General features: G+C 40.7%; 1 protein-coding gene across 1 annotated transcript; it reads right to left on the bottom strand.

The window, feature by feature from the left end:
- KICS2 (KICSTOR subunit 2) lies at positions 1 to 26,798 on the bottom strand. Its single transcript, XM_060025150.1, has 3 exons — positions 26,515 to 26,798; positions 14,793 to 15,078; positions 1 to 3,020 (listed from the first exon to the last, which is right to left on the bottom strand). The coding sequence occupies exons 1-3, from the start codon at positions 26,747 to 26,749 to the stop codon at positions 2,204 to 2,206; spliced, it is 1,338 nt and encodes a 445-aa protein (XP_059881133.1). The 5' UTR covers positions 26,750 to 26,798; the 3' UTR covers positions 1 to 2,203.
- Between the last annotated feature and the right edge of the window lie 336 nt (positions 26,799 to 27,134).

The raw sequence follows: 27,134 nt of genomic DNA on the forward strand, positions 1-27,134 counted from the left end.
CAAAGCAAGCAGTCTGCAGAAAATATGAGGATGTACTCTTCCAATTAGCAAAGCACAGACTTTATAGATCATTTCATTACTGATTTTTTTTTTTTTTTTTTTTTTTTTTGGTACGTGGGCCTGTCACTATTGTGGCCTCTCCCGTTGCGGAGGACAGGCTCCAGACGCGCAGGCTCAGCAGCCATGGCTCACGGGCCCAGCCGCTCCGCGGCATGTGGGATCTTCCCGGACCGGGGCACGAACCGTGTCCCCTGCATCGGCAGGCGGACTCTCAACCACTGAGCCACCAGGGAAGCCCCATTACTGATTTTAAAGGACAAATCTCAAGAGTAAAATGACTTTGTTTCTTGGCTTAAACCAAAGTATGTTTAAAAATAAATATACAATTCAAATATGTTCTAGGCGAGGGCTAATTATTTAAATATCGTATATATGTTTTATTTACACTCTCCTCCACGTTCCACTGAAGCATATTTCTTTTAGGTACAGGAGACCATATCATTAAGGCTAATGGTGGTTTTACCTAGGGAAAAATACATGAACACCAAGGAATATTTTTCAGCTTCTCAGCAAAACACAAAAGGGAGGAAAAATGACTTGACGTTTTAGTTCCAATTGTTTTCAATTTTTTATGTAAGTTCTATGTTGTAAAATCGGTCCAGATTTTCATCGAACCTGAGTGAATAAAATGCAGAGGTAAATACTACTTTCTATTTAAAGCAAACTGGCTTTTTACAAATCATATGACTTTAAAAAAAAAAAAAAGGAAAAAAAGAAAAGAAAAACACATGTTCTCCCCAGAAAATAGGCCAGTGGGCTCTTCCACCAGGGAGTCCAGGCTGAGGTGGGCAGGCCTCCTACACGGGCTCAAAGGGGCTCTCCGGTCTCTGCCAATGCTGCCAGCTTGCCTGCTATGGCCGCCCAGTAAAAACAGTGGCTCCGTGCAATCATGAAAAACAGGACTGCTCTGATCATTACACTGCACACAAGCTTTGAAGGAACTATCAGAGAGTTACAACTCAATTAGTCTTTGTGGCTTATTTTTATTCTGAATCAATAACCTAGAAGTGAAGGTCTCCACAGCCCATTATGGCTTTACTGACCTGTCTCCTTCCCCATGAACACCTACTGAAGGAAAGTGTTAAGGAAGCATGTGTTAAGATGTATCACTGCTTCTAAAAATAACGTGGAGGAGACAGGCATGAAACCCAAGTTCAGATGTGCTTAATTGCGGGGTTGATGACTCAACTACGAAGAGGTCTTTTGAATGCACAATTGATTTTTAACAAGTAAAAGGTATCAAGACCTCCATTTTGATTTTATAAAAGTAGGCTAAGTTGCATAAAAGTGGCTGAAAAACCAAGACGGCCTGATTTTTCAGCCTAAAAATAAACAGGGAATAGAGCCAAACATGAACATACATTTCAGCAGAAAGGTGATAGAGAGCCAAGCAGATTATACTTTGAAGAAGGAAGAAACCCCACTTAATGGATTACGCTAACTTTAAAACAGAGTGAAAAATTGAAACTTTATAAGGGGAAAAGCAAACGAAGCTAGGTGTGTAGATCACCTCAAAAGAAACCACTGCTATTAAAGTTGCCATGAGTATCTTCGGAATTGTTAAAAAACAAATGCTAGGCTACCACTCTGATTCACCTACAATTTCACAAACTGATAGAAATTTCTCACCAAGACCCTAATTTTGGCATCAAAAATATTAATTTGTTGATCACAAAACTTAGTTTTATGTTAATTTGCTAATTTATGAGCTAGAAAACAGTCCTTGATTCTAAAAAAGCCGTTTAATATCGTATCCCAATTACTCATCCAGAAAGAGGGAGAAAGGAGAGGGCATTTGAAATTGCACTGAAACACAACGTTTAGAATAATATAAAACATCTAGAAAGAAAAATCAAAGGCCAATAAATATTAATCTACATGAAATACAGGAGAAAACGCCGAAAATACCTTGCTGTACCACGGAGACCGGCAGCCACGTCCACCTCGCTTACTCTTTGGATATGTAACTGAGCTGGCCTTAACTGCTTATAAAGGGTGCAACACAATTAGGGAGAATGTGTCTTTAATTTAGACCTGAAAGCAGCACAGGTGGATGGAAACTCTAATCACAGACCACTGTAGATCGTTAGAGCAATTAAGAACACAATTTCCAGTCTTGAAAGCCTTTCACACAAATCACCTGCTAACCTTTGGATCCAGGTTTCAGACTAGCAAAAACCTTGGGGTTCTTAAGGGCAAGTGAGATCTCACTAAGGAAGGAAATAAAGTGGGAGTCTCTTTCAGATTTCTTTGACTCGAAAATGACAACAATGGTAAAGTGGGGTTCTGGGCGGGTAAGGAAGTAGGTGCTCTGAACTTTGTCATCATAGAAGTGGACCACTTTCTCCAAGCTGTTCAGGTCAGACGTGCGGTCTGTCATGATCATGATGACATTGGGCCAGTGCAGGACAGGCCTGTCGCTGGGCAGAGATACCACGGCTGGATACTGATCCACGCCCTTTGGGGCCTCTCTGTAGGAATGGGGGTGGTGGTAGCCATGACCCTGAAAGCTCTCGGAACCCTGGTTGTCAAAGATTAAGGACACGTTGGCAGCGTCGTATTTCCTGATGAAGCTGGAAATCTTTCCAAAGAGGTCTGGGTTGGCTTTTGCAGTCAGCGTTTTCATTTCTGAAGCAGTCGTTTGTCGGCTCAGTGCCTCGTGAAAGTAGAAGCTAAATTTGGCAAGAAGCATGTTTTTGAGTTTCAGCAGCCAAAGGAAAAGGTGTGGGGGCTGAATGGCCTTCTGGGACTGCCCTCCAAACAGATGTTTCTTGGTCTCCCGTTGCTTTTCAAAGATCTGGCCCCAAGTCTGCAGCTTGGTGTGAGCGCTGTGTAAGTTAACCAGAGACGGGAGGAACTTCCACTCGGAGACCTGAGCCTGGGCCTTCAGGAGATGACTCAGTACGTCGACCTCCAGCTGGAAACTGCTTTCCAGAGGACTGAGGATGGGGTGGTGAAATCTAAAGGGGGAAGGGGAATTAACAGAAATGAGTGGAAATGTGACCCCACAGTGACACTTTCTATCCTCAAAAAAACACAGTGTGGTCAGACTAATACTATGTTTGGGGGCGGGGGAAGGAAAGATGGAAAGATTCCATGTTGATTTATTTAAAAGGTCATTCTGATATAACTTCGCCATCTCAGAATTATGTCAGCACCATAGTCTCCTGTGGAAATAGCCTGACATTAAAAAAAAACAAAAAATGAGAATAGCCACTACCTTCTGTTCAAATACAGAGAAACTGAATTAGCTGTAAGTCTTTCTTACAGCTTACAAAAAACCCCAAGGTGTTTTGTTTTGTTTTGTTTGTTTGTTTTTGGCCACGCCTCACGGCTCGTGGGATCTTAGTTCCCTGACCAGTGTTCAAACCCGGGCCCACGGCAGTGAAAGCACCGAGTCTTAGCCACTGGACCACCTGAGAATTCCCACTATAGGTCTTTCTTAACTTATTTTATTTATTCTGGGAATTGTATGACAAAACAAGGCAACCTATTTTCAGGGTGTGGTCCTAAAGAGGCAAATAAAAGGTCACTAAAACATCTCTTAAATGTGTACATAACACATATCAACTTATTTAATGTTCACAGTAACTCCAAAAGGTATTACAAAACCTATTTTGCAGATGAGAGTAGAGACTATAAACCAACTGAAACAGTATACAATCCATAAATGTTTATTAAAGGAATAGGGCTTCCCTGGTGGCACAGTAGTTAAGAATCCACCTGCCAATGCAGGGGACACAGGTTCGAGCCCTGGTCCGGGAAGATCCCTCATGCCGCGGAGCAACTAAGCCCGTGCACCACAACTACTGAGCCTGCACTCTAGAGCCCAAGAGCCAGAACTACTGAGCCTGCGTGCCACAACTACTGAAGCCCACGCGCTTACAGCCCGTGCTCCACAACAAGAGAAGCCACCGCAGTGAGAAGCCCACGCCCCACAACAAAGAGTAGCCCCGGCTCGCCCCAACTAAAGAAAGCCCGCCCACAGCAACAAAACAGCCAAAAAATAAAGGAATAGAACATTTATCAGAAAGCCCTTACTTCTAGTTCTCAAATTCCCTTCATATTTAATCACAGTTAAAAACAAAATCGTGGGGCTTCCCTGGTGGCACAGTGGTTGAGAGTCTGCCTGCCGATGCAGGGGACACGGGTTCGTGCCCCGGTCCGGGAAGATGCCACATGCCGCGGAGCAGCTGGGCCCGTGAGCCATGGCCGCTGAGCCTGCGCGTCCGGAGCCTGTGCTCCGCAACGGGAGAGGCCACAACAGTGAGAAGCCCGCGTACCGCAAAAAAAAGAAAAAAAAAATCGTGGCTAATTTAAAAAATCTTATACTTCAACCACTTTCCATTTATCTCAGGATAAAATCTAAAATCCTTAAAAAGTCTTACGAGGCCTCGAAAAACCTGGTCCCTCCTCAGCTTGAGCCACATTCTCATTCTTCTCACTTTCTCCATACATTAAATAACTAGAAATGCAATGGTATACCAGAGAAGGTTAGGGTAATAGCATGATTTCATTTCTATTTGTTCTAGACAAAATTTTTTAAAAAAATTTTGACCATGATCTACAGTAAGAAATACTTTATATTGTGATGAAGTGCATACATCGATAGATAAAAGGTTTTAAAATTTAACATTTACCCTTACTATGCACAATGTACTCTTGATATTTAACTATATATATATATATATATATTTTTTTTTTTTTTTTTTTTTTTTTTTGCGGTACGCGGGCCTCTCACTGTTGTGGCCTCTCCCGTTGGCAGAGCACAGGCTCCGGATGCGCAGGTTCAGCGGCCATGGCTCACGAGCCCAGCTGCTCCGGGGCATGTGGGATCTTCCCGGACTGGGGCACGAACCCGTGTCCCCTGCATCGGCAGGCAGACTCTCAACTACTGCGCCACCAGGGAAGCCCAATATATATTTTTTAATTAGATTACTACTCACTAACTTAATTTTATGACTCATGGACTGCTACCTGCTGTTTGTAAAACATTTTTTACTTCACTTGTCTAGTAAATTGAGGGGGAAGGGGACAGGCTGTGGGAAGGTCCTCTCTCCCCGGCAGAGGTGATAACGGGCACGTGCAAAGACCCTGAGGCCAGTGACAGCCTGAGCCTTTCCATCAACACTTCTACTTCAGGTCTCCTCTTCAGAGTCACTTCCTTCAAAATGTCTTCTTTGTCCTCCCCCAGACTAGGTCAGGCCCTCTAATTATATCCTCTAGTTTCTTAATACCTGTCTTCCCCTTTGTAGCTTAATCGTATAACTTATCAGACAAACTGGGACACAGGGTCACCCTTGCTTTGAGCCCCTTCTGAGGGGAAGTAAAAGCTACGTTCTTCCTTCACTCCATCTCTCAAACATGCAGCACGTAGTAGAAACTCGGTAAATGTGGTAACTATGTTAAGATTTGAATCCTAGTTTCTGCCTCATTGACTCTGTTGTTTATGACCTAAATGAAGTTCTGTAACAATGAGATGGAATGGTTATCGCTTCTCAGCCTTTTGGCTAATATCAAGTGTGGCAAAGGACTGGATGAGGAGAGTCCTTTCTGTATGGACCACTTAGAACTTTCTTGCTCATCTTTTTCTTCTGAGAAATGCCCAGGGAGTTTCAGTGTCTGCCTGGCCTGATGCACCTCCTTCTCAAGGAGCCTACATGAAGCCCTTACACTCTTCCTCAAGTTCCAAAGCATCTGCAGAGGTTTCAGGAATTATCTTAGCAAGTGATCCCATTTTGAAGGTGTGGGCAAGATCTAGCATTTCCCAAGCATATCATATGCCCCAGGCACCATGGAAGATGATTTACAGGCCTGAGCCCATGTAATTTAATTGCTTCACTGTCAATGAGACAGAAGATTCTTACACATCTGTTTTGGCCCTGGTTGAAGAGGAAAATCCTGGTTATCAATTAAACAATTAGGAAAAAAAAATCATCACAAGTATGTCTAGAGTTTTAAAAAATCTATTTAAACAAATGGGATTATGATTAAGAGAGCCCAAACTAGGTTGGATATTATATGATAGAAACTGATTATCATGTGATAAATAGGATGTAGCTAGTCACATAACAATAACACATTTTTTTTCTATTACTGGTATTTTACAATCAACATCCTTCAAGATACGGAAGCTAAAACATGGGTGAGAGGTGTAGTCTAATAATACACTCAAAGAATCAGAAAGATAAACCAGATCTCAAATCCTCTAGCTCATGTACTCAATTAATTAACTAATTTGGACTCTTCAAACATTACATGCTTTGAAGTAAACGTTAAGAAAGCCTAACATGGGACTTCCCTGGTGGCACAGTGGTTGGGGGTCCGCCTGCCAATGCGGGGGACATGGGTTCAAGCCCTGGTTTGGGAGGATCCCACATGCCGCGGGGCGGCTGAGCCCGTGCGCCACAGCTAATGAGCCTGCGCCCTGGAGCCCAGGAGCCACAACTACGGAGGCCCGTGCGCCTGGAGCCCCTGCTCCGCGGTGGGGGGAGGCGCCACGATGGGAGGCCCGCGCACCGCAGCGAGGAGTGGCGCCCCACTCGTCACAGCTGGAGAGGGCCCGCACAGTGGCAAGGACCCAGCATAGCCAAAAATAAATCAATCTGTAAAAAAAGAAAAACAAAGCCTATCTCACTCACACACACACACACACACACACACACACACACACACACACACTATAGCATGTCTCAGAATCTTTGCATTCTGAGAAATGCTCCTACCACCTTATCCTTTAGGCAACTTGACACTTAATGAGCCTTAAGTATCACCAGATTCTACAATCATGGATATCACAAAAATCTGCCGAGGAGCTATGAACACAGTAAGACTGTTAATAAGAGGAAAATGGTTTCATTCTACCACAAATAACAATACTCAAAGTGATGTTTCTGCTTCCAGCTGGAAATCATCATTTATATCCAATGTTCTCTTGAAAGAATATGAATTCTCTTCTCTGTACAAACCTTTAGAAAGAATTCTGCACAATCTCTTCTGTATACATATACGGAAAAGTGTTTAAATGTTCAACATTTATTAGGATGAATGTGAATGCCGAAGCTACTTTTCATCCGTAAGAAGAGCTAAAAATTCATGCTAATGTTATTCTGCCAAGACCCTGAGATTAGCATTATGTTGTATCATTTTCCCATTCCCACTCTGTGCCTCATACCTATTCACATCTCACCCCGTAGTGGGATCTGTTAAATTGTTGTAATCCAAAAACATACAGCTTGAAAGAGCCTGAATACAGAATAAATTGACAACTATTTGCAGAGAACATCTGCTCCAAAAAAAGCCAAAAAGACAGAAAAAGAGAGAGAGAGGAAGGGAGCTCCAGCACGCACTCCCTCCTTCACAAATCCCCATCAAGGAGTTCCTTCCAAAAGAAGTATGCAGGTCCCATGCATGTGAGAAGTCAGAAGACCAATTAAAAATAAAACTGTAGTACAATGTGAATATATGAATGTCACAAAACTGTACACTTAAGCAACAAAACGTTATGCAGCCATTAAAAAAAACACAAAGTACTGATGCGCGCTACAACATGGATGAACCTTGGAAACATTATGCTAAGTGAAATCAGCCTGACACAAGAGGACTGATGTCCCGTGATTCCACTTGTATGAGAGACACCGAAGAGGCAATTTCACAGGGGCAGAAATTAGAATGGAGGTTACCAGAGGCTGAGGGGAGAATAGGCCGTGATTGCTGAATGGGTACAGAGTTTCTGTTTGGATGATTAAAAAAAAATTCTGGAAATGGATGGTGGTGATGGTTGCACAACATTGTGAATGTGCTTAATGCCACTCAACTGCACACTTACAATGGTTAAGGTGATAAATTTTATATTATGTTTTATTACAACAAAACAATAAAATTTAAAAAAATCAAAAAAATCCCAAAAAACACACAAAAACTTACACTTAAAAATGGTTAGAGAAGTAAATGTTATGTATATTTCACCACATTTAAAAAATCCATAATCTCATTTAAAACAATCACTTTACTAGTTTTTAGATATAATTACATTGAAGATATAAAGATGAATTAGACAAAGGTTTGCCCTACAGGACCTCCCCTGGTAGAAGGAGGTATTTATAATGGCTACAAGCAGGAAGTAATACATCTCTTACGAGGGGTACAAATCAACTAACAGTTTAGAAAAAGGAGCAATTCCTTTTGGTTGAAAGATTGTGCAGGTCATAGAGGAGACAGGATTTCAATTGAGTCATAAAGCTTAAAGAACAGGTAGGATTTAGCCACGTGAAGATGAGAGCTTAAATTTCTGGCCCCAGTTCTTAACCACCCCTGATTCCACACCCTTTGCTGTGTGATTTTGCGGCCTCTCCCACCAGAGGTAGAGTGTACTTTCCCACCCCTGGACCATGGATCGGGCTATGTGACTTGCTTTGGCCAAAGGGATGTTAACAGATCTGATGCAAGCAAAGGCTTGAAATGAGCTTAATTGAGCTTGTTCTTTGGCACTTGGGCGTCATCACCGGGTAGCTGCTTCCCCTCTAACCTTGGGCTCAGAACGAACACACGTGTAGCTGACCAAGCCCAAAACTCACAGCAGTAAGCCAAGCCCAATGAGACCAACAGTGTTCAGCAGAGCTACCCAGTTAAGCCCAGCCTACGTCAGACAACTCCCAATTGACCTGCAAGCCCGAAAGTGTGATTTTGGGGGTAGCCTGTTATACAAAATAATTGTGGCAACAGCTAATTGACACATGATAGAATTTGACGAGGTTCAGAACACGCTACCCCAAAATATGGCATCTTGGTATATTGACTATTTTAAGCTGAATGAATTTGACAAATGACATATGCAGGTAACATTGAGAAATGACATATGCAGGAAGGACTTTCTGACCCTCTCCTGAAGCAGATCATAAAACCCTCATGTAAGAGGTTTCCCTCCCTGTACCCTGAGGAAATGAGCATCCTTATCTCCAAAGACATAAGGTCACAGAGAGAAATCTGAACCGGGCCTTGCTGTTTCCCCCAGTTTAGTACATTTAGCTCATACCTTTTTTCATCCTAGCACATTTTTCCACAACTCTCACTCTTCATCACATCTAGCATAAAAACACAGGTTTAACAACTCCTTTGGGTCTTCATTTCCTTAGAAGGCTCCATGCCACATAAAACCTATATTAAAATACATTTGTATGCTTTTCTCTTGTTAATCTGTCTTTTGTTAAAGGGTCCTCAGCTGAGATACTTAGAAGAGTAAAGGAAAAAGATATTTTTTCTTCCCCTACAAATTGGAGGACATTCTAAGCAAACTAAGTAACAGGAACCAAGGTAGGAAATGGCAAATTTCCTTATGGGGAATACATTAGATTATGGACTGTTTTTTTTGGCTTCTGCTTAAAATCCTCAAAGTTTTCTCTTTGAAGCTGCTTCCTTTTTACTAGGAGTTTTAGTGCAATTTAAGGCATTTGATGGGCCTTAGGTAATTTGAAAAGTTGGGCTGGGGCAAGATCACAGAAACCCTTGAGTCTCCACTGTTAAGATCTAGGCGAGTCAAATACCTAGAGTAAAACGCGTCCTACAGAAATCGTACTATTGCTGGTTTTGCTTACGAAATTTTCAGTGGGCAACAGTTAACCTTGTTGAACTACACACATGCAACTAACTGTTTCATTAACAGTCTTATCATCATGAATTTTTTTTTTTGAAGGAAAAAGGGCATAAAGACTAAATAAATCACTGTTCTGCCCTTGGTGAGAATTCTGTCATTTGAAGCATTCAGATCAAAAAAAAATGTGCTTCCTAAAATGCAAACAGAAATTTATGTAACTCAGTTTTTAAAAAAATGCTCTTTAAATCCTAGCTATAAAATTATGATTAAAGAATAAAAATCATTTAATAGAATATTATTGCCACACCAGATGGATTTTTAAAAGCTGTCTAGAATGAATAATTGCTGACTTCTCTAAAAGAATTATTTCTTAAAAATCATGTTGTAAAGCTAGTGGTTTCCAGTGGGGAGAGGGAAGGGGGAGGGGCAATATAGGGGGAGAGGATTAAGAGGTACAAACTATTATATTTAAAATAAGCTACAAGGATATATGGGACTTCCCTGGCAGTCCAGTGGTTAAGACTCTGTGCTTCTACTGCAGGGGGCACGGGTTTGATCCCTGGTCAAGGAACTAGGATCCTGTGTGCTGCACGGCATGGCCAAAAAAAAAAAAAAAGGGATATATGATACAACACAGGGAATACAGCCAATATTTCATAATAACTATAAATGGAGTATAACATTTAAAAATTGTGAATCACTATACGGTACACCTGAAACTTATATAATACTGTGTATCAACTATACTTCAATTAAAAGTTCTTGATTTAGGAGAGTATATATTAAATTGCATTTATAATTGTTTTAACCATGAAATAGAAAGATAAGCCAGAATTTTCTTTTATGTCCACTGTACCAAACAGGTAAATAAATTCAAAACAAATTCTACTGAATCAAAAAATGTTCCACTGATAATTCCTTGGAAATAAAAACCCAAGTTCTACTTCTCCTCAAAAGTATTCAAGGAATAGTAGACACCCTGACCCTGCATGAGTTAATCCATGTTTTTTCTTCTAAAGGGCACACAATGAAAACTCAAATGATTAATGTTAATTATTCAATTTGAAATGCAGCATCACAAATGACTGTGATTCTTAACCAATTTACATTTGCTTAATAATGTAATAAGTTTGCCAAAAGAGGAAACCTTTAACACCATTCTACTCTGAGCACACCTGGCTTCCAGAGGAGAAAAACAAAATATGAATCCCCTTCATCTCTGAAAGCAAAGGGCAAATCATGTTAATTTATATCTAAAATAATTTCACTTCCCAAAGAAAATGAATATAGTATACAGAATTTCAACTTTTCAGAAATTCTAAACTAAAGAATTTATGTTGTTCAAATTAACCCAAAGCCTCTACTGTAGATAATTTTTAGGCTAGGATGTGTCTGTGATCATTAATTCCCTATTAAGTAGACAAAGGTAGCATTGGTGGAGGATGGAGACAATAGCTGAAAACACCTATTGACCATATGTGATTTACAGTCAGCTCCATCAGTATCCACTCAGCAGGATAAGAGGTACTGCTAAGTACTGCCCTAAGATCTTCAAGAATGAAACCTGGGCTTTTGCTACTGCAATGGAAGAAATTCCCAGGCCTCTGAGAAGTGGGATGTTTCAAAGAAGGTTCAAAGATGATAGGTCACAAATCTAATAAAATAAAAACAATTATATAGTAATAACCATTCTTTACTATGACACAACATACACACAAGCACTTGCACACACATTGGTAAGGTTCAATAACCAGTATATCCTAACGTTGGCATCTTTTCCTTATTTATCCAATTTTTCTTGCAGACTTATGTATCAGTATCACAGGGAACTTTTAAAACAGACAGGTTTCTAGGCACCCAACCCCAAATCACTGAATGTTACTCTCTTGGGAAAGAAGAAGGGCTCAGGTAACGGTATTTTTCTTAAGCTCCCAAAATGGTTCAGCAAAACACTTTCACGTTAGCATTTGGGAATCACCACATAAGATCTCTTCCTCTTGAGAATCACAGCTCCAATTGTACTGTAGTTTTTGGTTTAAAAAAAATTATTTTATTAAAAGAAAACATACACTAATCAGATTTGAGGGAGAAATAAAAGAAAATTTCCAAAGATAAAAAAAAATCTGTAAACATGTAAAATTTGTTTAAAAAAAGGAAATGTGTGTATTTATATGCATAAACTATCTCTTGAGAATGACAGAACTTGTTAACATTCATTAACTCCTAGGAAAGAAATTAAGTAGCTAAGGAACAGGGGCAGAAGGTAGACTTTTCACTACTGCATTTTTTTGTACTTCATAAATTTTGAGCCATGTTAATATATTGCCTACTAAAAATAAATAAAAATTTAGAATACAGCTGACCCTTGAATGACATACATGGGTTTGAACTGCACAGGTCCACTTATATACACATGTAAAATATATTACAAAATGTATGTATTTTAGGAGGTAACATATTTTAGTAGGTAGTATATTCAGTACTTTGAATCTCTGGATGTGGAGTCACAGATATGGAAGAACCTATGCTTTCTACCTGCCTTTTCTTTCAAAATCCTACCCGCCCTTAAAAGTCTTCTCAGATTCCACCTCCCTCTGTGAAGTCTCTTTTAATCTCTCCACTTAGCCTACTTCCCCCAGTCCATTAATCAGATGAGTAGTAGGCTTAATTTGGGAATATAAATGAATATATCTGCCTTTCTTTTTTAAGCAAACATATCTGAACTCATATATCCAAAGGAGTGGTATCTTTCAAAGTCATCACTTTCCATTTATTTAATTTTTTTAAACGTCTTTATTGGAGTTTAATTGCTTTACAATGTTGTGTTAGTTTCTGCTGTATAACAAAGTGAATCAGCTATACATATACATATGTCCCCATATCTCCTCCCTCTTGTGTCTCCCTCCCACGCTCCCTATCCCACCCCTCTAGGTGGTCATAAAGCACCGAGCTGATCTCCTTGTGCTACGCACCTGCTTCCCACTAGCCATCTATTTTACATTTGGTAGTGTATACATGTAAATGTTACTCTCTCACTTCGTCCCAGCTTACCCTTCTTCCTCCCTGTGTCCTCGAGTCCATTCTCTACATCTGTGTCATTATTCCTGTCCTGCCCTAGGTTCATCAGAACTATTTGTTTTTTTAGATTCCATACATATGTGTTAGCATACAGTATTTGTTTTTCTCTTTCTGACTTACTTCACTCTGTACGACAGACTCTAGGTCCATCCACCTCACCACAAATAACTCAATTTCGTTTCATTTTATGGCTGAGTAATACTCCATTGTATATATGTGCCACATCTTCTTTATCCATTCATCTGTCGATGGACACTTAGGTTGCTTCCATGTCCTGGTTATTGTAAACAGTGTTACAATGAACATTGTGGTACATGACTCTTTTTTGGGTTTTTTTGTTTTTAACATCTTTACTGCAGTATAATTGCTTTACAATGGTGTGTTAGTTTCTGCTGTATAACAAAGTGAATCAGCTATACATATACACAAATCCCCATATCTCTTCCCTCTTGCATCTCCCTCCCACCCTCCCTATCCCACCCCTCTAGGTGGCCACAAAGCACCTAGCTGATCTCCCTGTGCTATGCGGCTGCTTCCCACTAACTATCTATTTTACATTTGGTAGTGTATATATGTCCATGCCACTCTCTCACTTCGTCCCAGCTTACCCTTCCCCCTCCCCGTGTCCTCAAGTCCATCCTCTAGTAGGTCTGCATCTTTATTCCCATCCTGCCTTAAGGCAGGATGGGACCTTTTTTTTTCTTTTTTTTTAGATTCCATATACATGTGTTAGCATACAGTATTTGTTTTTCTCTTTCTGACTTACTTCACTTTGTATGACAGACTCTAGGTCCATCCACCTCACTACAAATAACTCAATTTCATTTCTTTTTATGGCTGAGTAATATTCCATTGTATATATGTGCCATATCTTCTTTATCCATTCATCTGTCGATGGACACTTAGGTTGTTTCCATCTCTGGGCTATTGTAAATAGAGCTGCAGTGAACATTTTGGTACATGACTCTTTTTGAACTATGGTTTTCTCAGGGTATATGCCCAGTAGTGGGATTGCTGGGTCATATGGGAGTTCTATTTTTAGTTTTCTAAGGAACCTCTATACTGTTCTCCATAGTGGCTGTATCAATTGACATTCCCACCAACAGTGCAAGAGGGTTCCCTTTTCTCCACACCCTCTCCAGCATTTATTGTTTGTAGATTTTTTGATGATGGCCATTCTGACTGGTGTGAGGTGATACCTCATTGCAGTTTTGATTTGCATTTCTCTAATGATTAGCATCACTTTCCATTTAATTCATCATAAAATTACTGAGCACCTACTATGTGCAAGGCTCTAAGCCAGGCTCCAAGGACCCAAAAATAAACCTGAGTCATTCACAGTCAATGATGTTCACAACACTACTCAAATTCTTTTGGAACTGCTTTTTGGGCCAGGCAGTGAGCAATACATTATAACGAGTCTCACTTTATAAGCAGCAATTTCCTTCAAAAATTTTTTTCCAGTTGATCAACATCTTTTTAAAAAAAATTAAACTGGCTACAAATATCTTTTTGACTACCAAAAAAACATGCCCTGCTCTAAAGCACAGATGCCTGCCTCCACCAAAGAAGTTTAAGACAAAATCAAAACTATGCGACAGGTGCTGAAAGCAATTATAAAGGAGTTCCCTACACATGTTAAGTAATGGCTCCATCAGAGGAATCAAGTGGATAACTCACCAAGGTGATGACTTTGAAAGGGACATTTATTTGAATAGTGGTTTATTAAAAAGTCACACTACGTGATATACAATTCTTTTGTTGTTGTGTGAATTCTTTCATAAGCAGAAAAAACAGTTACAATACAACTTTTAAGGATTACTTCATTTTCGACCTTTTGCTACTGCTCAGAGAAGCATCCATCCAGTATGGTGTTAACTAAGCACAAAGAAGATGTCTAATGCATACCTGTTGATTAATTAACGTGTATAAAAAGTAATACAACTATTTCTCCTTCACAGTTATTCCATCACAGATTTCCGCAGGGGTGTGGGGAAGACGGAGACTCTGTGTGGGATTGTGAGGCTGCCACACTCCTCCCTCCCTCCTCCCCTACACTGACCTGGAGCTGTATTTCTTGAGGATGGTGTCTAAAAGGCCAACGAGCTCTTCGGCATTGATGAACTTCTGTGTGCTGAGGGTGTACATCTTCTCATAGAAGTCTGCGATCTCCATCCGAGCCTGAACAAAGAAGCAGAGCTGCTCGGACAGGTGGGAAAGGAGCTCTTCCACGTGAGGTGCAGTCCCCCCTAGGGCACCACGGCCAGTCACCACCTTCTTTAGCTCATTATGCAGGGAAGTGTAGATGGTGCGGATGGAGTCCTTCCTGCTGAAGAAAGACTGGCCCCCTGGTAGACAAATGACATAAGCACATGACGGGTAAGGTAGAGAAACTGCAAGTACAAAACACCTCTCAGCATCCAAAAGGAAAGAATCTAAACTGCTGAGCTCAATGAGTTTTCATCTACCACGTTCTCTGACTTCTATGATTTGGATTTAAATATCTTGTGATTCATAATTTCACTGTAGAGTAAATTAACGCTGGTACAACTCAGTGTAGTGGTGGACCTGTGTATAATTTCCTTACCCAGGAGATTGGTTCAAGATGGTGGACTAGAAGGATATGCTCTCACTCCCTCTTGTGAGAGCACCAGGATCACAATTAACTGCTGAACAATCATCGACAGGAAGACACTGGAACTCACCAAAAAAGATACCCCACATCCAAAGACAAAGGAGAAGCCACAGTGAGATGGTAGGAGGAGCGCAATCACAATAAAATCAAACCCCATAACCGCTGGGTGGGTGACTCACAAACTGGAGAACACATACCACAGAAGTCCACCTACTGCAGTGAAGGTTCTGAGCCCCACGTCAGGCTTCCCAACCTGGGGATCTGGCAACAGGAGGAGGAATTCCTAGAGAATCAGACTTTGAAAGCTGGTGGGATTTGATTGCAGGACTTCGACAGGACTGAGGAAACAGAGCCTCCACTCTTGGAGGGCACACACAAAGTAGTGTACGCATCGGCACCCAGGGGAAGGAGCAGTGACCCCGTAGGAGACTTAACCACACCTACCTGTTAGTGTTGGAGGGTCTCCTGCAGAGGTGGGGGTGGCTGTGTCTCACCGTGAGGACAAGGACACTGGCAGCAGAAGTTCTGGTAAGTACTCCTTGGGGTGAGCACTCCCAAAGTCTGCCATTAGCCCCACCAAAGAGCCCGGATAGGCTCCAGTGTTGGGTCGCCTCAGGCCAAACAACAAACAGGGAGGGAACCCAGCCCCACCCATCAGCAGACAAGCGGATTAAAGTTTTACTGAGTTCTGCCCACCAGAGCAACAGCCAGCTCTACCCACCACCAGTCCCTCCCAGATAGCCTCATCCACCAGAGGGCAGACAGCAGAAGAACTACTACAAGAACTACAATCCTGCAGCCTGTGGAACAAAAACCACATTCACAGAAAGATAGACAAGATGAAAAAGCAGAGGGCTATGTACCAGATGAAGGAACAAGATAAAACCCTAGAAAAACAACTAAATGAAGTACAGATAGGCAACCTTCCAGAAAAAAGAATTCAGAATAATGATAGTGAAGATGATCCAGGACCTTGGAAAAGAATGGAGGCAAAGATCGAGAAGATGCAAGAAATGTTTAACAAAGACCTAGAGGAATTAAAGAACAAACAAACAGAGATGAACAATAAAATAACTGAAATGAAAAATACACTAGAAGGAATCAATAGCAGAACAACTGAGGCAGAAGAACAGATAAGTGACCTGGAAGACAGAATGGTGGAATTCACTGCTACGGAACAGACTAAAGTCAAAAGAATGAAAAGAAGTGAAGACAGCCTAAGAGACCTCTGGGACAACGTTAAGTGTAACAACATTTGCATTACAGGGGTCCCAGAAGGAGGAGAGAGAAAGAAACAACCCGAGAAAATATTTGAAGAGATTATAGTCGAAAACTTCCCTAACATGGGAAAGGAAATAGCCACCCAAGTCTGGGAAGGGCAGGGAGTCCCATACAGGATAAACCCAAGGAGAAACACACCAAGACACAGAGTAATCAAATTGGCAAAAATTACTGAAAGCAGCAAGGGGAAAACGACAAATAACACACAAGTGAACTCCCATTAAGGTTAACAGCTGATTTCTCAGCAGAAACTCTACAAGCCAGAAGGGAGTGGCATGATATACTTAAAGTGATGAAAGGGAAGAACCTACAACCAAGATTACTCTACCTGGCAAGGATCTCATTCAGATTCGATGGAGAAATCAAAAGCTTTACAGACAAGCAAAAGCTAAGAGAATTCAGTACCACCAAACCAGCTCTATAACAAATGCTAAAAGAACTTCTCTAAGTGGGAAACACAAGAGAAGAAAAGGAGCTACAAAAACAAACCCAAAACAATTAAGAAAATGGTCATAGGAACATACATATCGACAATTACCTTAAACATGAATGGATTAACCATTTGGTTGGAGCCTGTCCAACCAACAGACACAGGCTCACTGAATGGATACAAAAACAAGACCCATATATATGCTGTCTACAAGAGACCCACTTCACACCTAGGGACACATACAGACTGAAAGTGAGGGGATGGAAAAAAATATTCCATGCAAATGGAAATCAAAAGAAAGCTGGAGTAGCAATACTCATATCAGATAAAATAGACTTTAAAATAAAGAATATTACAAGAGACAAGGAAGGACACTACATAATGATCAAGGGATCAATGCAACAAGAAGATATAACAGTTATAAATATATATGCATCCAACATAGGAGCACCTCAATACATAAGGCAACTGCTAACAGCTATAAAAGAGGAAATGGACAGTAACACAATAATAGTGGGGGACTTTAACACCTCACTTACACCAACAGACAGATCATCCAAACAGAAAATTAATAAGGACAACACAAGCTGTAAATGACACAACAGACCAAACAGACTTAATTGATATTTAAAGGACATTCCATCCAAATATAGCAGACTACACTTTCTTCTCAAGTGTGCACGGAACATGCTCCAGGATAGATCACATCTTGGGTCACAAATCAAGCCTCAGTAAATTTAAGAAAATTGAAATCATATCAAGCATCTTTTCTGACCCCAATTCTATGAGATTAGAAATCAATTACAGGGAAAAAAACGTAAAAAACACAAACACATGGAAGCTAAATGATATGTTACTGAATAACAAAGAGATCACTGAAGAAATCAAAGACGAAATGAAAAAATACCTAGAGACAAATGACAATGAAAACATGACAATCCAAAACCTATGGGATGCAGCAAAAGCAGTTCTAAGAGGGAAGTTTATAGCAATACAATCCTACCTCAAGAAACAACAAACATCTGAAATAAACAATCTAACCTTACACCTAAAGGAACTGGACAAAGAAGAACAAACAAAACCCAAAGTTAGTAGAATGAAAGAAATCATAAAGATCAGAGCAGGAATAAATGAAATAGAAACAAAGAAAACAATATCAAAGATCAATAAAACTAAAAGCTGGTTCTTTAAGAAGATAAACAAAATTGATAAACCATTAGCCAGACTCATCAAGAAAAAGAGGGAGAGGACTCAAATCAATAAAATTAGAAATGAAAATGGAGAAGTTACAACAGACACTGCAGAAATACAAAGCATCCTAAGAGACTACTAAAAGAAACTCTATGCCAATAAAATGGACAACCTGGAAGAAATGGACAAATTCTTAGAAAGGTATAACCTTCCAAGACTGAACCAGGAAGAAATAGAAAATATGAACAGACCAATCACAAGTAATGAAATTGAAACTGTGATTAAAAATGAAATTGAAACTGTGATTAAAAATCTTCCAACAAACAAAAGTCCAGGACCAGATGGCTTCACAGGTGAATTCTATCAAACATTTAGAGAAGAGCTAACACCCATCCTTCTCAAACTCTTCCAAAACATTGCAGAGGAAGGAACACTCCCAAACTCATTCTGTGAGGCCACCATCACCCTGATACCAAAACTAGACAAAGATACTACAAAAAAAGAAAATTACAGACCAATATCACTGATGAATATAGACGTAAAAATGCTCAACAAAATACTAGCAAACAGAATCCAACAACACATTAAAAGGATCATACACCATGATCAACTGGGATTTATCCCAAGGATGCAAGGATTCTTCAATATACGCAAATCAATCAATGTGATACACCATATTAACAAAGTGAAGAATAAAAACCATATGATCATCTGAATAGATGCAGAAAAAGCTTTTGACAAAATTCAACACCGATTTATGATAAAAACTCTCCAGAAAGTGGGCATAGAGGGAACCTACCTCAACATAATAAAGGCCATATACGACAAACCCACAGTAAACATCATTCTCAATGGTGAAAAACTGAAAGCATTTCCTCTAAGATCAGGAAGAAGACAAGGATGCCCACTCTTGCCACTATTATTCAACATAGTTTTGGAAGTCCTGGCCATGGCATTCAGAGAAGAAAAAGAAATAAAAGTAATGCAAATCGGAAAAGAAGAAGTAAAACTGTCACTGTTTGCAGATGACATGAAACTATATAGAGAGAATTCTAAAGATGCCACCAGAAAGCTACTCGAGCTAATCAATGAATTTTGTAAAGTTGCAGGATACAAAATTAATGCACCGAAATCTCTTGCATTCCTATATACTAATGATGAAAAATCTGAAAGAGAAATTAAGGAAACACTCCCATTTACCACTGCAACAAAAAGAATAAAATACCTAGGAATAAACCTACCTAGGGAGACAAAAGACCTGTATGCAGAAAACTATAAGACACTGATAAAAGAAATTAAAGATTATACAAACAGATGGAGAGATATACCATGTTCTTGGATTGGAAGAATCAATATTGTGAAAATGACTATACTACCCAAAGCAATCTACAGATCAATGCAATCCTTATCAACTTACCAATGGCATATTTTACAGCACTACAAGAAAAATTCTTAAAATTTGTATGGAGACACAAAAGACCCCAAATAGCTAAAGCGGTATTGAGGGAAAAAAAACAGAGCTGGAGGAATCAGACTCCCTAACTTCAGACTATACTACAAAGCTACAGTAATCAAGACAACATGGTACTGGCACAAAAACAGAAATATAGATCAATGGAACAGGATAGAAAGCACAGAGATAAATCCATGCACCTATGGTCAACTAATCTATGACAAAGGAGGCAAGGATATACAATGGAGAAATGACAGTCTCTTCAATAAGTGGTGCTGGGAAACTGGACAGCTACATGTAAAAGAATGAAATTAGAACACTCCCTAACACCATACACAAAAATAAACTCAGGGCTTCCCTGGTGGCGCAGTGGTTGAGGGAACGCCTGCCGATGCAGGGGACACGGGTTCGTGCCCCGGTCTGGGAGGATCCCACATGCCGCGAAGCGGCTGGGCACATGAGCCATGGCTGCTGAGCCTGCGCGTCCGGAACCTGTGCTCCACAGTGGGGGAGGCCACGGCAGTGAGAGGCCCGCATACTGCAAAATAAATAAATAAATAAAAAATAAACTCAAAATGGAAATGAGAACTAAATGTAAGACCGGACACTATAAAACTCTTAGAGGAAAACATAGGAAAAACACTCTTTGACATAAATCACAGCAAGATCTGCTTTGATCCACCTCCTAGAGTAATGGAAATAAAAACAAAAATAACAAATGGGACCTAATGAAACTTAAAAGCTTCTGCAAAGCAAAGGAAACTACAAACAAGATGAAAAGACAACCCTCAGAATGGGAGAAAATATTTGCAAATGAATCAATGGACAAAGGATTAATCTCCAAAATATATAAACAGCTCACGCAGCTCAATATGAAAAAAACAAACAACCCAATCCAAAAATGGGCAGAAGACCTAAATAGACATTTCTCCAAAGAAGACATACAGATGGGCAAGAAGCACATGAAAAGCTGCTCAACATCACTAATTATTAGAGAAATGCAAATCAAAACTACCGTGAGGTATCACCTCACACCAGTTAGAATGGGCATCATCAGTAAATCTACAAACAACAAATGCTGGAGAGGGTGTGGAGAAAAGGGAACCCTCTTGCACTGCTGGTGGGAATGTAAACTGATACAGCCACTACAGAGAACAGTATGGAGGTTCCTTAAAAAACTGAAAATAGAATTACCATATGACCCAGCAATCCCACTACTGGGCATATACCCAGAGAAAACCATAATTCAAAAACATACACGCACCCCAATGTTCATTGCAGCACTACTTACAATAGCCAGGACATGGAAGCAACCTAAATGCCCATCAACAGACAAATGGATAAAGAAGATGTGGTACATATATATGATGGAATATTACTCAGCCATAAAAAGGAACAAAATTGGGTCATTTGTAGAGATGTGGACGGATCTAGAGACTGTCATACAGAGTGAAGTAAGTCAGAAAGAGAAAAACAAATATCGTATATTAACGCATATATGTGGAACCTAGAAAAATGGTACAGATGAACCGGTTTGCAGGGCAGGAATTGAGTCACAGATGTAGAGAACAAACGTATGGACACCAAGGGAGGAAGGTGGCGGGGGGTGGTGTGATGAATTGGGAGATTGGGATTGACATATATACACAATATGTATAAAATGGATAACTAATAAGAACCTGCTATATAAAAAAACAAATAAAATTCAAAAAAAATTTCCTTATTCATGCACCAATATTCCCCCAGCCCACTTCAATGAGGATTCAGATCTAATTCAGGGGATGATTAACCTTGCAAGTGACATCAACCTGGATCTAAAAAGTCCTCCTTCCACATAAAGATATTTAAAACAAAAGAGAACACCCAATTATGAAACACTGTTGTTATTCCTGGTAAACCAGAAAATGTTATTTCTGCTTTGGAGTTGCGTTTTCCTTTCAAGCTGTATGAGAAAATGTAAAACACAGACTACTGGGATCCCAGGGGAACAAAGGGACTCTTAGTGCTCTTAACAAGGTTGACAGTACAGTCTTTGTCATAATAAGCACCATATTGTGAATTATTAAGAATAGGAAGTGGGACTTCTCTGGTTGCACAGTGGTTAAGAATACGCCTGCTAATGCAGGGAACATGGGTTTGATCCCTGGTCCAGGAAGATCCCACATGCCGCGGACCAACTAAGCCCGTGTGCCACAGCTACTGAGCCTGCGCTCTAGAGCCCGCAAGCCACAACTACTGAAGCCCACGCGCCTAGAGCCCATACTCCGCAACAAGAGAAGCCACTGCAATGAGAAGCCCGCACACCGCATCGAAGAATAGCCCCAGCTCGCCGCAACTAGAGAAAGCCCATGCGCAGCAATGAAGACCCAAAGCAGCCAAAAATAAAGAAAGAAAAGAAAATAGAAAAAAAAGACAAAAACAGTAGGAAGCAATTATAAATAACTGCTGCTGTAACTCATGTTGTAACTCAGGGGTTCCAAAGGAAATCAGCCAAAAAGTAAGGCCACATACATTCTTTTCAACAACCAAAAAGGTTCAAATGGCATAGACATTATTTCTTTACTTCTGTATTAATACATGATCAACTATGCTTCTAATAATTATGGGGCCAGTTTCATAGATGTTTTCTTAAGCAATTCTGTACCCCACCAAAGGTCAGAGGTAAAACATTAGGAGAACAAAAAGAAACAGGGCAGGTTTAAAACAGTAATTCTTAGGAATATATAAAACTCTCAGAGATGAATGACATTTAAAATTTTCTGTTGATATTCATAGAATGCTTTAATGAATGAGTTACTATTCTAAACATACCAATTAGGAGTATAAATTACTTATCAAGGCATTTGTAAAATGTCCTCTTAATGAATGAAACATTTCACAATTCATTGACCAGTTTGTATTTCAAGAAATGAATCTTATATCCCTTACCACTATGGCAACCACCTTGTCCCAGTTTACCCATGACTTTCCAGGTTTTAGTACTGAAAGTCTAGCTTCTCAGGAAACCCTTAGTCCCATGTCCTGAAAACCCCCTCAACTCCAGGCAAACCTATAGGGTTGGTCACCCTACTACTACTGATTTCACAGGCAAATTGCTGATACTGAAAAAGTGTTTTCTCCAATATACTGCCCAGATTGACTAGCATTCACATCATTTCTCCTACTAATAGCAGCAAAAACCATATGAAGGTGGATTGACCCTGACACCAACATCCCATACAGGACTGTATCCAGGAAGGTTTGCCTTTCCTCTCCACCCATATTAAGTCTAGCTTTGCAGATTTTGTAAAGTGATGGTATGAAATAAATGGACCTCTGCGCCCAGGTCTAAGACAAAATCTCTTAGGTTACGAAGGTAGCAAGAGTACCAAGTAAAATTTAAAAGCTCTGGGAGTCTGAAAGACTTGGTTCCAAATCCCAGCTTCCAAATTTACAAGCTGTGTGATGTGCACGGGACTTAACCTTAGCCACTTTGAGCCTTAGTTGTTGTTTTAACATGAAACTAAAAAGACACAATGAAATAACATTTGGTATGTAACACACCTGGAGCAAAGCACGTAATCAATACTGCTAATCCCTTCCCCTTCCGTTTATAACTGATAAAAGAAGCTCTCAATACTATAGAGTTGGGCTTCTGCAACTCTGTGGTAAATTGGGAGCTTCAAGTACTGTAAAAAGAATAGCTAGCTATTTGATAGATAGCTAGGTGACCTTAACTGTGTACTCACTTCTGCTGTTAAACAAGGTGAACTTGGTGAAAATTTTAACTCTGAGTGAAAAAGGGATACCTTCCTTCATTAGATTACCCTTACCTGGGGGTGTGGAAACACCATATAAATATAAAGAATACCTTTTAAAGCTTATCAATAAACATCCATTACTACTATGTGAAACCAAGTTACCTGACACTTTAAGGAAGGGAGAGACCACCAACGCATTTGTTTTAAACATGTCTCTCTTCTCAAAGCTCTCAGGAGCACAAGCCTACTTGGTGACTACCCTGGTTAGGAACATCCAATGGGGAGTGGCCTTCCTTCATGCTGGGAAATAAGGAATCAGAGACACCATACTTCTTGTCTCAGCTTTTTGAATTTACAAAATATGATTATTTTGAATTGTTTCCATGGAAGTCTCGTTTTATGAATGCTCATTATTTTTCAAGATTTCAACAGTCTATCTCACATCATGAAATTTCAAGCAATGAGTATATTAAAGTTTTGCACTTCTAATTGAATATTTTATTCCACAACTTCTTGCTAATGATACTCTTTAAACATCAGTTCTCAAGTTAAGTCATTTTCTACCATGGTATCTTCCAGCCACCAGATGTTGAGGAAACTCTCCAGCAATGAAACAAAGGGGAGAAAAGTATGACCTTCTAAAGTCCTCTGCAGGTATTGAGTCAGCATACTTTAATCACTGATCTTTCCCCAAATAGATATATTCTCCCCTCAAAGTAAACAGAGGGCTCCAAGATAAGGGTTGACCCCAAAGTTTTTCAGCTGAGCCAAGACAGGAACAGAAGGCTCCCTGTCAGGTCTGTTCTTTGTCTAAAGTCCCACACTTGCATCTATAATCAGGATTCACTGCCAAGGTCTCCAATAAACACCAGTCACAAAAGTGAAGTCAAAAAGACTCACTTTTTAAAACCGTGCTTTCTACATGTTTAAAAAATACACATAAACTTTTTGTTTTGCTTTTTAAAGAAAACCATATAAATGTTCTAAATAGCAAAGTAGTTGACGAACATGGGACTGTTTTAAGTAGCAACATAAAAATTTTCCCAAGTTTTTAAGAAAATGCAGAGTCACCTCAATAATCATGAAGTCATATTGTAAGCACGTTGATATCACAAACATTCCAGTATCAAAAAACGGTAAGGTAATTGCAAAGCTAAAAATTTACATCTGGAACCTACATTTACTGTACACGAGAGTAAGCTATGTGACATTAAACATGCCATTTTCAGAACATTTACACCGAAGTGACAGATCAGCTGGGAGCCTAAACAGCGCCTGAGCATGTTTCACAGTGTAAATTGCTCTGTGGATCAATTTCAAAGCACAGCCCTCAGGCTCACCCATGCAAGCTGGGGTCTGTGCAGAACTAATCGCTTTACATAATAAGAGCCACTTCAGAGAACCCAAGTCAGAGACAGTGATGGGCTTGTGCATGTTCTTAGGCACAGCCAGGCACCTAAAACCAGGCACATACAACTTAAACTAGAGTAGATTTCTTAACTGAGGTCTATACATAGGCTTTAGGAAATCCAAGTGAACCCTTTCAGATTACATGCAAAATTGTATTACATATATATTTTTCTGGGGAGTGAGGCCACAGGTTATCAAATCCTCATAGGTTAACTAAAAGAAAAAAACATAAAAACATGGCACTGGGATCAATCACCATTCTTCATGAGGCGGGGGAATCTAAAAACACTAAAACTGCAAGAAAATTACCCACCTTCAATTTTACAGGCAGAATCCTCCCCATTTTCATATATACATAATAATATGTAAATTATTTAATATATAACTGTAAATTATACTACATCTACAATTTTTATAAATCATTTGGACACAAACACAATCTGACAGTTCAAAGGTAGGTATTCTGGTATAGGCTCTGTCACCTACCCGCACAACTGCATGCACACAATTTGCCAATCTGTAGAAAGGGGAATTATAACACTGCAAGAGCAACTGTAAATTTCTGAGAAGTGCCACTGTAAGAAAGGGAGGAAAAATTACACAAGGTGAAACTACCTGACTAGTTGTTGCCAATAAGTCAACACACTAAATAACAAGTTATTGTTTGAAAAGCTAAAGCACAGTTAAGATCTCAGAAAGCCCTGCCTCTTGAGTGTTTACTGAAAGCAAGATGTACATGGTCACCTTCAGGCAATATAAGGAAACTGGGGGGGGGGAGAAACTCAAACTGGAATCTGCACTCAATTGTACACTTCTATTTTATACTGTTATGTGTCCTTCATTCATACCAGACCCTGTGCCTCTGATATTAAAGGGTCTAAAATACGCCAAAGTACTAAAACAACTCTAAAAGCTCTGGGATTCATAATATTGGTAATTTTAAGTAGTAATACTTCGTATGTATAGCCCTTGGCTTTCACATATATTATTTCCTTCTGATTTACTCATACTAATTGTTTCTACTAGTGAAAATCAGCTTAATCAGCTCCTGCATCTTATTTTCAGGGGCAAGATTTATCATGGGATGATAAGAGTGTTTACCATTTTCCCTGTAAGGCCCCTCTTGTTAGTGTTAGGCATATTTCTTGCCTTTCCTGTCCAGCATTCATTTTTCTCTTCATTCATTAGATATTTATTGTGGGTCTACGAAGAGGGGGTAGGACTCCATCTGTAACTCTCCGGGGCCTTAAGAAGCCAGACAATAGTGTTCATGAATTCTAACTAGGTTGTATTGCCAAGTTTTGCTCCTCTCGCCGCAGTGTCACTGGTTAGAGAGCGAGGACATAGAGTTTAACTTCTCATTTATGGCACCAATCCATGCATGAGCAAAATGGATACTGCCATCGGTTTGAAGCACAGCCCTGCAAACAACATACACCCGGACGGCCAATCTATCTGCCGCGGAGGCCGGTGGGCGGGGTTTGTGGAAGCCGAGGGAAGGACGGGATCGGTGGGAGGAGACCTGGGAGTGCGGAGTTGAGCCTGCGGCTAAGAGTGACAGAGACAGGGAACCCAAGCCATTGCCGATGGGGGAATATACTCCCTTTCCTTCCTCAAGGGGCACGGGGGGCGGGGCGGAGGTACCTAGTTTCTGCCCCAGGTAGGTGAGGCTGTGATAGACCTTCTCTGCCGCGGCCAGGTGGGCCAAGGCCGCCAGCAGCGACAGCCAGCTGCCCCCCGCGCTCTTGTTGGCCTCTCGTTCCTTCTCCACATTGTCCTTGGCCTTGTCGTAAGAGAAGATACCCAGGTGAGAGAAGAACGTCTCCAGCACCGCCTGTTCCACCGGGACCGGGGCTGCCAGCGGGATAGACTCCCCCATGCGAGCTGCGCTCCAGCTCCACCCACGTGGCTCGCCTCTCCCTCGCACTTCCGGGTTCTCAGGGAACGGGCGCACGAGCGTGCGTGCGCGTGACCGCCGCAAGCGGCGGGCTCGTGAGCGCGCGGCCGCCTGGACCGCGCCTGGGCCTTAGAGAGGACGCGGTTAAGGGTCAAGGCGGGAGAGGGATGGCCGCTTCTTAGCTCCTGAGCGACTCCGGCGCTTCGGTTCCCGCAGCTCTGACTATTCGGACCCTCAGGGCAGAGCGCGAGGCGGCCCGCTCGCTGCTCCGTGGAGCTGACGGCGTTCTGAGGTGAGCTGAGAGGCCCCTCCCTGTTAGACTGCGTCAGTGCTGGTGACGTCACGTTTCCGTGACGCCAGTAGTTCT

This window comes from Delphinus delphis, chromosome 11, assembly GCF_949987515.2.
Source record: "Delphinus delphis chromosome 11, mDelDel1.2, whole genome shotgun sequence".
NCBI lineage: Eukaryota > Metazoa > Chordata > Mammalia > Artiodactyla > Delphinidae > Delphinus > Delphinus delphis.

Bases quoted from the DNA above. Each gene is read 5' to 3' on its own strand.
- KICS2 (XM_060025150.1), bottom strand. From the start codon at position 26,749: ATGGGGGAGTCTATCCCGCTGGCAGCCCCGGTCCCGGTGGAACAGGCG. The intron at 15,079-26,514 runs GTACCTCCGCCC...TTTGTCTACCAG, and splicing joins CTACCTGGGGCAGAAACTAG to GGGGCCAGTCTTTCTTCAGC. The intron at 3,021-14,792 runs GTCAGTGTAGGG...TTCCCCCTTTAG, and splicing joins CTCAAGAAATACAGCTCCAG to ATTTCACCACCCCATCCTCA.